Source organism: Porites lutea, chromosome 3 (assembly GCF_958299795.1).
Source record: "Porites lutea chromosome 3, jaPorLute2.1, whole genome shotgun sequence".
Taxonomy (NCBI): domain Eukaryota; kingdom Metazoa; phylum Cnidaria; class Anthozoa; order Scleractinia; family Poritidae; genus Porites; species Porites lutea.
In genome coordinates this window covers 34,666,831-34,678,656 of record NC_133203.1, presented here as the reverse complement: position 1 = coordinate 34,678,656, position 11,826 = coordinate 34,666,831, and the positions used below count along the sequence as shown (strand labels likewise).

General features: G+C 38.3%; 1 protein-coding gene across 1 annotated transcript in view; it reads left to right on the top strand.

The window, feature by feature from the left end:
* Positions 1-246: 246 nt before the first annotated feature.
* The window catches only part of LOC140932200 (limbic system-associated membrane protein-like), a 30,289-nt gene continuing 18,709 nt past the window's right edge, over positions 247-11,826 (top strand). Inside the window, exons 1-3 of the mRNA XM_073381839.1 lie at positions 247-340; positions 416-745; positions 1,970-2,320. Of these exons, the coding sequence (XP_073237940.1) occupies positions 247-340; positions 416-745; positions 1,970-2,320 (775 nt within the window). The remainder of the gene's footprint in view (positions 341-415; positions 746-1,969; positions 2,321-11,826) is intronic.

Below are 11,826 nucleotides of genomic sequence, written 5' to 3'. Positions count from 1 at the left end.
CAATAACATCGCGACTTAATTGATCAGTTAGGTCAATAACCAGAGTTAAATATCATCAGCTGACGTGATACAACTGACTCTGAAGATGGCTATTGCACAGGTTGTCGAACGTCAGTCACCGCTAACAACAGTCAACCTACTTATTACAACACCAGAGGATATTAACATATTATAGTTAGATTTCGAGAAAATTCCCACTGATTTATAAATTTCATTTCATCGTTATCCTGTTGTTAAGGAGCGGCGATGTCAACAGAACATGGCTCTAAAATTAAGTTTGAAGTTAGATACGTTGCTTCATGCACTACAGCCAAAGTTATGAAGCATCAAACACGAAGAGGTAAGACCTTGAAAAATGGGCACCTCAGCCTCCTTAAATGTATGTGATGACAATATCCAGATTTTATTGTTTTAGGTGAAGTGACGTACGTTAATAGCGGCACATGTTCAAGTTCCACAAAATATTATAAACGAGACCGTCCAACAGAAGTTTGCTGTGCTTTCAGAGGATGGCCTCTACCTCGCATAATTTGGAGGAAGAACAAACCAGATGCAAAACGAATCGTCAACGGTTCTGACGGTTTTTCTCTCTCAGAGAAGCTGGAAGGAAAAGACACGCTACGTTCTTTTCTTCGCATAAGTAAATCTAAAGAAAAACATGAAGGGAAATACGAGTGCATTGCAGAAAACAGTATTCCTGGCTGGTCAAGTCGTGAACCTAAAATATTCGAACTGATTCTTAAATGTGAGTGGGGACCCGAGGGGGCCGCGCATTCCCTTTAATGGCCTATACGGGGTGGTTCCGTATGATATGGGTACCTTTTTCAGACTTAATGCATTTCAAAGGGTGGAAAATCTCGAGCTGAAGTATGTCAAAGGGTTTATAGAAATCTACCATTCAAGTATTTTCAAAAAATATCCTTTGATAAATAAAAATTCTTCAAAAAAACGCACCTTATGGCTATGTCCTCCTAGGTGATTAAAATGCTAAATGAAAATGATAAAGAGGACTTGATGTTTTAGCAATGTATTCTTATCAGTAGGTAGTTTTAAGGGGTACAGTTTTTCAATGGAAGGTGAACGAAAGGGGCACCTTTTCTGTCAGAGATGGTGTTTAACAGGTTAAGGAGTATGACCTCGGGGCGGAACCTCCCTTTGAAAAACCTTGATATGTAGCCCCCTCCCCTGGATTGACCTTAATCACTGAAAAAATTTCAATTTAAAGTCCGTATTATCTAGATTAGAGCAGGTAGACTCTAGAAAGTGGATCATATGTAGAAATGTAGCCTTTTTAAATGCTATTCTGTAGGCAGAGGTCACGGCCTTCGCGTGTGGCAAAAGGAGAAAACGTTGTATTTGTTTTGAAAATTATTTGAATACATTTAATGCTTAGTTACACAAGGATCGTTCATTTTACTAGGCCATCGCTTTTTTTACTTGTGTCTTCCCCTCCGCTATATTATTCTAGTTTGGTTTTGTGTTTGTTAGTCTTTAACGTGATGAGTACTAAAGTGTAACTAATAGAAAACCAAAAGAGGAAAATGTTACAATTACAATCTTTTACTTAACCAACGACACGACGTTGTTGGTCGGGGGTACTCCCTATAATGGCCTATACGAGGAGGCTCCTCCAGAAGGGAATATCTTTTTCAAGCTTCGGTAGTAGCGGATCCAGGGGAGGGACCCGGGGGGCCGGGCCCCCCTTATTTTTAGACCAAACTGAGACCCTAAGGGTAGGAAAAATTTTTTTTGAGATCCTTGCCACTCCCCCTTATTTCAAGGGCTTGATGAGCGAGCCCACCTTTATGTGAAAATCTGGATCCGCCACTGTTCGGGTATATGAAAGAGTAGGGATTTCACTACTTGAAATATATCAAAAAGTGTAGGGAAATCTGCCATATCGGTCTGTTATATAATTAATTATATCTTCAATTGACGTTTATTTTATTTGCTACCTTATTTCCTACAGGTCCGTCCCCTAAAAAACCAGAGACTCTCTCTCGCATGGTGACTGCAAGGGCGTCTTCCAACGCCAGTTTAATATGTTTGGTTGAAATTGATCCGAATGGTTGTGCAGATAGCCTAGAATTACAATGGAGGCATTTGCGTTTCAACAGTTCAGTGCTAATAAAAGGCGATGAAAAGTATGAAATACAAGAAAAGAAGACGGACACCAAGTGCAAAATACAGTTTATCCTTACTATTAATAACGTCACTAAAGATGACGAGGCGAAGTACAGCTGTAACTCTGTCTGTAGAGTGGGTCCTGGATTCGTAAAGTCGGCCACCATTGAGTTAACAGTAGGATGTGAAGAAGAAGGTAATTTAAAGGGTATCTACGTAAAACCAGTAACAGGCCCGGAACACCCTCAGGAAGCCCCCGGACACCCCCTGACAGGCTATACGCCCCGGAATACCCTAAAATATATATATCAATTAAGACTTGATTTGATCCATTGTGGGATTTGAAGTATTAACACGACTTGATGTCATGGTTTTGAATAAAACAATCAGCGTCTGCTGTTCTTTATGTCGGTGCTAGCAGGAGAGGGGAGGGAGGGGGTGTTTTGCTCGGTGAGTAGCAATGATCCAGGAATTAAGTATTTATTATATATTACTGACATGTACAGTACTATGGTACCATCGCCGGTGCACTGTTAATGTTCATAACCTTGTTTGAGACCTTAAATGCAACAGGCTGCTGGTCCAAATAAACAAGCCTGTTCACCACGTTTAAAAGTGGTATTACCCTGTTAAGACTCTTGATCCTGAAACCATACCCTACAGCTGGGCGGCACATATGAGTTTGGCGCAAATAAAGGAGAGCCGGCCGGGACTTACCGTATAAATTAATCGAATAAAAAACTCTCCAAAAGGTTTTCAAAAGGCAAATTTCAGGAAGTATTTTCTTTGGTAATTTCCTCACAATGCCTGAAAAATTCAAATTCAGCCGACTTAAGGTCGAATCTGGACGGCATATGTCTGCAGCGGCATCGTTTCGTAGAGAACATCAAATCAGATGGTAAACATTTAGACTGATTAATATTCTTCAAATGCCATATAACCTTTTAGCCAACAGTACTTTACTGTACATGATTTTTTTTCAACGTCAGTAGCTCTTTCAGCGTATCTCAAACCAAAAGGCTATTAAATATTCAACAGAGGTCTACGGACTAACTTAAAATCTTCGGAAGTCGCATTGGCAAGTCGTCAATCTGACCCAAACTCCGTTTTTCCAGTTTAGATAAAATATAAACTAATAATTGATTCATTGATGATATTTCAGGGGTTTTTTTATTATTATTTTGATTTTATTATTCAATGGTGTTCCTGCAGGGTTCAGGCTGTCAGAGGGTATTCAAGGATATTCCGGGCAGTGTTATGATGGTGTCCCGGGGTGTTCCGGAAGTGTTTCGAGGGTGTTCTGGGGGTGTTGCGGGAATGTTCCGGGGTGTTCCGGCACACTAATTACAATGCCAGACTGAATGATGGAATATCGTAAGGTTGTTCGCTCTGTTGTGTATGTGGTGTTACCGATTCAAGTGAAACTTCTTCAGCAGTACTTTGGCATAGTTGTAATGTTTTAGGACACAAAGTCAGAACACAAAGTCAGTTCGTAATTCGCCAACTTTTTACTGCGTCCTCTCACATTCTACACTAGTGCCTATTACACAGTGGCGTACTATTTATTTAGTATGTAGCTCTAACTTTTGAGTCTGTGTGTGTAATCCTATGGTATGACCATTCAAATGAAACCTCTTCAGCATAAATTTACACATGGTACTATTTTTTTAGTTTGTAGTTCTAACTTTTGAGTCTGTGGATGAAATCCTATGGTATGACTATTCAAATGAATCCTCAGTGACTTCAACAGTACTTTCACCTAATGGTACTATTTATTTAGTTTGTAGTAGTTCTCTTTTTGTGTATGTGGATGAAATCCTATGGTGTGACCATTCAGATTTATTTATTTTATTTTGTTTGCCACACAATAATAATTACAAAAAATATAGGAAAAGTTATAGTGGCGAGGAGACCTAACAGAAACTATAGGAGCTTATGAGAGGTTACGTAAGGCCCCCTCGAGCTATGGGCTAGAGCTGTTTAACATCAATTGAAGAAAAGATGGCGCAAAGTCGAACATGGAAAGATTGATGAACTGTTTTCATATTTACTCAATAATTTAATCTTCAGTATTTTCTTAAAAGAGGAAGGGGATCGAGAGGTGATGACCTCGTTGTCAAATGAATTTAAAAACTTAGGTCCTTGAAAAAAGGGAGAGAACTTCATACTGTTTGTTCGACAATACTGTAGACGGTAGGCCTGGGAATTTCTTTATTGTAAGAGTGGAATTGATTGCTTTGGGAAAAATCGTTAATAAACCTTGGAGGTAAAAAGGAATTTTTGTAAGAAAACATAAATTGGTCTAGTTGTAGCAAATAGATATCATTGAATTTTAGAATACCGAGGTCTGTAAAGATGAAGTCTGTATGAGCTTTGAAATTCGATTTATTAATAATTCTAATAATGCACTTTTGCAGGATAACAAGACGGCGGAGATTGGTTTAATAGGTCGAAGCCCAAACTATATTACAGTAGTAGAAATAAGGATAATTTAAGGAATAGTCGAGCATACGTAGAGACGTTTTAGGAAGAAAGAAGCTGCATCTAGATATTATACCGATTGACTTTGCAACTTTATTTGCAACGTGTGATATTTCCGACTTCCAGTTTAGGTGCAACCTCTTCGGCAGAACTTTTACATGGTACTCTTTATTTATTACATAGTTCTAACTTTTGAGTCTGTGTATGAAATCCTAAGATCTGACCATTCAAATGAAACCTCTTCAGCAGTTTACCCTCCAAGTATCGTTTACAAAATTGAAGATGTGCCTTCTCGATTTGTCAGCCGTCCCAGGTCTTAAAGTCTGGTTTGGCATGCACCCCCCCAAATTTCACTGTTAAATGTTAGAATAGGGGAGATCATAGTATCAAATATTTTACAGGCGAGAGCTGCTTTTAGTTTGCTAAGGTTTGTGAGTCGTCTCAAGCTGAAGAGGGCATGAAGAGCTTTCTCCTTGAGATGTTCACGTGACACTGAAAAATTTCCCGATGAGGACATTCGAGTTACTAAGTAAGTGTACTCTTGTACAACATCAATTATTTGACTATCTATGAGAAAGTGAAAATCCGCATTTTTTTCTCGTACGTTTCTGAAAAAGTATAATTTTTGTTTTCTTGGGATTGATTTCCATCATCCATGAAGTACAGAATGAAGATAGTTTATCGAGGCAATTTTGTAGTCCTGTTTTGGATCGTGATAAAATGATTAAATCGTCTGCATATAATAAAGAATGCAGTTTTACAACGTTTGGCAAAACAAAAGGATGAGATAATGTATTTTCAAATGCGAAAGGTAGGTCGTTAATATAAAGATTAAAAAGCAGTGGACTTAAGTGTCATTGTCTGAGAAAGTGTTCCAGGGGCCAAAAGTTGTGGTCAACCGATTTGGCTGAAACTTGGCACAGAAGTTGGGTATAACGAGATATTTCAAAAGCCACTTTGGCTCACTTCTCTGAGGTTTAGTTTTGGAGTTACAGGGGGGGGTCTCATTTTTTGCCCTTTGGGCACCAAAATTCCAGCCTTCCAGGGGACATTTTGAAAGTGTGATAAGACCCCACTGGTAAATTGTGCTGCCAAATGAATTTGACCATGAACTCTACTATAATAGAGCTTTCAGTTCATGCATGTAACTTTGTCCTCAAGGTATTGTACAGAGAGGAGCCTGGGGCTAGAGTTTGGCCAAAATTGATGTTAAAATTACAACCCAAAATATCCATTTTTCAAAATTTCACTTTATTCACCTGCCTTCTTGCATAACTTCCAAACCTATACCACTGTTTACTTTAGTCACCCAGTTATCAAAATCAGTTGAGAAAAATTTGGCTTATTATGGTTTATTGAACTTTTGGAACAAACACTTCATGCCCCTCTAAGGCGATGCAAAATGGAGTTTTGAGCCTAATTCAGGCCATAAACAAACCAAATTGTTGACAAGAGGCCCTTATTCTGTATTTGGTAAGTGAAAATGAATTGTCAAGGCCAAATCAGTTTCGTTGTTTAGAAATACACCAATTCTTACCTTAAAATTGATCTAAAACAGGCCTCTGATTAGCGCAACAAACACATAATTTAGCAAAACAAAGGTGATTTTATTCTTTGAAAACCTGGTAAACACCATATATAGAACACAAATGATGATGTTCTGATGTACAGATAACAATCTTTTTACAAGATGCTTAAATTTTTCTTTGATTTATAGTCAGTTTCACGTCATATCTCCAAGCATTACTCCAAGCGTGGAAAGTCTCCATATTTTGTCAGGCCCATTTTTTCACATTTTTACCAGATAAATTTAGCTTATCAAAAGGTTCGTTAACATATAATCTTCGTCTGACCTTGTAATAGCCTGAATAGTTGTTTTAAAGACACATCAGCAAAGGAGCATGACCATACATACGTAGATTACACAGACATATACGTGCTTCAGTGAGCAGTATCGAGGTGAACTGTGATTTTCCGAGTCCTTTAGAGCTGAAAAAATGAAACCATCCATCCACGGTTAGCTAGGAGAGCTGGATAACAAAAAGCTTGTTTTGCTTTTATAAAGAAAATAACCGAAACAAAGCCTTGCATTGAGATGATGCAATTGTTATTACATCAAGTTAGCTGGCCCGCCATTTTGGACTTGAAGAGTGTGGGGACTGGACCGAGTTCCCGTCCAATCCTTCTCCCGTTTCGCGGGAATTTTTTCTGTTTTTCATCAAGTGTGTTCGAAATTCTAGAAAGTGATCTCTGTTTCAGGATAATTTTTCGATGGCACTCTATTCCTTTGGAGGGGTAAATGACCAGTGCAGTGTCACGTCATGGGCTGTGCAAGAAACAGGAATGCTTCCTTTGTTGTCTTGCGACCCCAGTGACATGACTGCATGGTTAAAGCACAAGTAGAAGGGTTCAGGTGTGTCCGGGGAAGAAGAGGAAGAACTATATATATAAAATAACAATAACAATAATAGAAAAAATTATTTAAAATAATGTTAACTATTCAATTAAAAGAATAATGAAAAAATATACCTAAATAAGAGTGTTATCTGCTAAAACTCTCTAATATTCCCTAAAAAACTCATAAAATTTTTATTCTCTTTTGATAGCGAGGGCCTCTTTTGGTGAATAACCGCTGATTAGATGTAGTGTAGATGACTCTGATGAAAAACTGCTGATTTGTTGTGCTCAGTGAACAGTACTCTAGACACTGTTGTAGCATGTGGGTGGACTGAGCCCTCTCTTGGTTGGTAGGAATACAGAAAAATAAAAACGTTTTTTCAACGTTTCTGCCTGTGAAATGTTGCTGTTCAGTATTCTCCTATATATACTGCTATTTAAGTCCTAGTATTTGTCAATTTTTTTCTAATATTCTTGAGATTTTCTAAAATTCTTTTTCGTGTCTAAAATTCCCAAAACAGTTCCTGCGGAATTATGTAACTAAGCCTATTCTAAGTTGACTTGTCTTCAACGAAACAGGCAAATAAAGGAGACCGGTGGAGTTTCAATGCAAACTAGCTCGAATTGTACATTGCCAAACGTGACAAGCTCAATGTAAACAAACAGCTCAAGCAGAAAAACAGCCTTCAAGTTATTTCTATTATTGTTATTGTTATTTTATATATATATAGTTCTTCCTCTTCTTCCCCGGACACACCTGAACCCTTCTACTTGTGCCTTAACCATGCAGTCATGTCACTATCGCAAGACAACAAAGGAAGCATTCCTGTTTCTTGCACAGCCCATGACGTGACACTGCACTGGTCATTTACCCCTCCAAAAGAATAAAGTGCCATCGAAAAATTATCCTGAAACAGAGATCACTTTCTAGAATTTCGAACACACTTGATGAAAAACAGAAAAAATTCCCGCGAAACGGGAGAAGGATTGGACGGGAACTCGGTCCAGTCCCCACACTCTTCAAGTCCAAAATGGCGGGCCAGCTAACTTGATGTAATAACAAGTGCATCATCTCAATGCAAGGCTTTGTTTCGGTTATTTTCTTTATAAAAGCAAAACAAGCTTTTTGTTATCCAGCTCTCCTAGCTAACCGTGGATGGATGGTTTCATTTTTTCAGCTCTAAAGGACTCGGAAAATCACAGTTCACCTCGATACTGCTCACTGAAGCACGTATATGTCTGTGTAATCTATGTATGTATGGTCATGCTCCTTTGCTGATGTGTCTTTAAAACAACTATTCAGGCTATTACAAGGTCAGACGAAGATTATATGTTAACAAACCTTTTGATAAGCTAAATTTATCTGGTAAAAATGTGAAAAAATGGGCCTGACAAAATATGGAGACTTTCCATGCTTGGAGTAATGCTTGGAAGTATGACGTGAAACTGACTATAAATCAAAGAAAAATTTAAGCATCTTGTAAAAAGATTGTTATATGTACATCAGAACATCATCATTTGTGTTCTATGGTGGTTACTAGGTTTTCAAAGAATAAAATCACCTTTGTTTTGCTAAATTATGTGTTTGTTGCGCTAATCAGAGGCCTGTTTTAGATCAATTTTAAGGTAAGAATCGGTGTATTTCTAAACAACGAAACTGATTTGGCCTTGACAATTCATTTTCACTTACCAAATACAGAATAAGGGCCTCTTGTCAACAATTTGGTTTGTTTATGGCCTGAATTAGGCTCAAAATTCCATTTGGCATCGCCTTAGAGGGGCATGAAATGTTTGTTCCAAAAATTCAATAAACCATAATAAGCCAAATTTTTCTCAACTGATTTTGATAACTGGGTGACTAAAGTAAACAGTGGTATAGGTTTGGAAGTTATGCAAGACGGCAGGTGAATATAGTAAAATTTTGAAAAATGGCTATTTTGGGTTGTAATTTTAACATCAATTTTGGCCAAACTCTAGCCCCAGGCTCCTCTCTGTACAATACCTTGAGGACAAAGTTACATGCATGAACTGAAAGCTCTATTATAGTAGAGTTCATGGTCAAATTCATTTGGCAGCACAATTTACCAGTGGGGTCTTATCACACTTTTAAAATGTCCCCTGGAAGGCTGGAATTTTGGTGCTCAAAGGGCAAAAAATGAGACCCCCCTGTAACTCCAAAACTGCAATTCAGAGAAGTGAGGCAAAGTGGCTTTTGAATTATCTCATTATACCCAACTTCTGTGCCAAGTTTCAGCCAAATCGGTTGACCACAACTTTTGGTCCCTGGAACACTTTCTCAGACAATGACACTTAAGATACAGCCTTGCCGTACACCTCTCGCATAACGGAATGATTGCTTTTGTTTTTGGGCAATTTTAATTGAGCAGGAAGAGTTGTGATATAAGATTTTAATTAAGTTATAAAAAGAACCACCAACATCAATTTGTACCGAGTCAAAAGCTTTTTTGAAATCTACAAAACAAGCGTAGATCTTTTCGTTGTGATTATGAACGTACTTATCTATCAAGGTTCGGAGAGTGAAGACGTGGTCTGCTGTGCGGTTATTGGGTAAAAAACCAATTTGAGAATTGTGGAGTATATTCAAAGAAACGATATACTCGAGAAGTCGTTGGTTTAAGATAGAACAAAATAGTTTTCCTAGGCAGCTGGAGACACAGATACCCCGGTAGTTTGCCGGATCGCTTCGTCCGCGCGATTTATGAATGGGAGTAATAAGACCACCACACCAAGTCTGTGGCATGGTCCCTTGATTAAGAATTGAGCTGAATTGAGTTAAATAATTTTTCATTTACGGGCATCAGTGTATCAATACTAGCTTTTTTATCTGAAAATGGTGATTTACTATTCTTTAACTTTTCCGCAGCTTTACGTATTTCTCTTTCAGTTATCATGAAATCTAAGGGACGAGAGTGTTGACCATGGCATTCATTTTGTCGTAGTTCATTGCAAATGTTTTGCTGCGTTGGGTTAAGAGGTTAATTTGAATGAAGATTGTGGAAATATTGTAGCTAATTTTCCTCCGAGATTGATGGAACATCTTCTCCTTTTCTAGTGTCGTCCATCGATTTGAGACATTGCCAGAAAGTTTTCGCGTCTGAATTGTCTGCAGTGTTTTCTAGCTCAGAAATCTTGGCATTGTAATAATCATTCTTTTTAGAATTAAGTAATTTCTTGTATTGAGCCAGAGTATCATGGTATTGCTCACGTATGATAGTATTCAAAGGGTCTTGATGTTTCTTGCTAGCTAGTTTTCGTAATTCATGCCTTTTCAAACGACATTCTTTATTGCTTACCCATAGTTCTCCCTGAACCGCGCGCGACATTTTCGCTATCATAACATAATGAAGAGAAAAGATTACGAGGATTAATTCTAACAATCCTGGCAAAAGAAAAATGCTTTGATTTTTACTTTGATTTTTAGGTGTGCCGACCACGTCTTCAGATCCAACAGGTCAGTGAAAGTTAAATCATGGTGCTAACGACATAACTTTTGTACTAACGGTGGAATTAAACGCATTGTGAAAATTGTTGCATATCACTAACTAATTACACTGAGGGAAAAGAAAACCATTTCAGACCGACGAGAAACCCCGGTGGGTTTGTAGCAGTGTTTGTTTTATTTAGCTGGCTTCCCGTGCTTTTTGAGCAAGACAGCTCAAGATGAAGCTGTCTTCTGATTACCTACCTGATTAGATACCTTAGCCGGCAACATTGGCCCATAAATCTCGCCCCGCGCAGGGGTGGCCCGCTGTGTCACGTGAGATGTATATTGTTTTTAATACTGGCAATATAAAAAGAGTACAATTTAATTTCCCTGTCGTCTTCGATCACCAAGTAACAAAAAAATAAAAAAAAACTGTCGGTAAATGAATGACCGTTCTCCCACCTCCCCTCTCCAAACTTTGGTTTGGGTGACAAAAGGTTCTCAGACAAATACAACATTGAAATGGGGAAGAGGGGAACTTTGTTGTAGTTTGATGAAATCGTATGATCCTCCGTCAACTAATGATTGGTCGAGGGTGTTGATTTGCGTTTCAGGGTGTTCTCTCTATAAAGAATTACGCTGTGGCTATATGGCCGGTAACCGGTCAAGGTATTAAAAACACTGAATGACCGGCAGTCCCATATTCTGGGTAAATTTCAAAAAATCGAAAGATTCTAGCTAATCTAAACTATCATATGTCGATTAAGACAAGTCAAGCGATCCTGAAATGCCTTTTAGATCTCAAGTCTAGAGTTTGGTTTACGCTGGGCTCAGAAGACGAAACCGTGTTTTCTGACACTTAGAACCTTTTTTCAGCTCGACTGCCGGTCAAGGTTTTCAAAACACTAAATGGCCGGCAGTCCCATGTTCTCTGTAAATTTCACAAATCCAAAAAATTCAACCGTTCTGAACTATCATAAGTCGTGATCCTGATCAAACCAACCGGTTTTGTGGGATTTCTATATCATGTTTTTGTTGGTCTCGAGTCTTTGGATGTTCGTTGCTATTTATTAAGCATGCCGTGACAGGCGACGTTTGACGTCATAACATCTTGACCTTTCATACGGCCTATGCGGAAAACCGGCGGGAAAAGTCTCCACGCTTTAGTTGGGTCTGCTGCTTCTGGAGCAGAAATACACTTCAACATTATCTTGTTGACGTTATGATGAAAGAAAAAAGCTTTTTTGTACAACGTAATCTTAACTTTGCGTTGATGTATAGAAATAATATCGAGTTTTATTCGTTCTTTGCATCGAGTGGACTGCGAAATTTACTGAGAATATAGGACTGCCGGCCATTTAGTGTTTTGAAAACCTTGA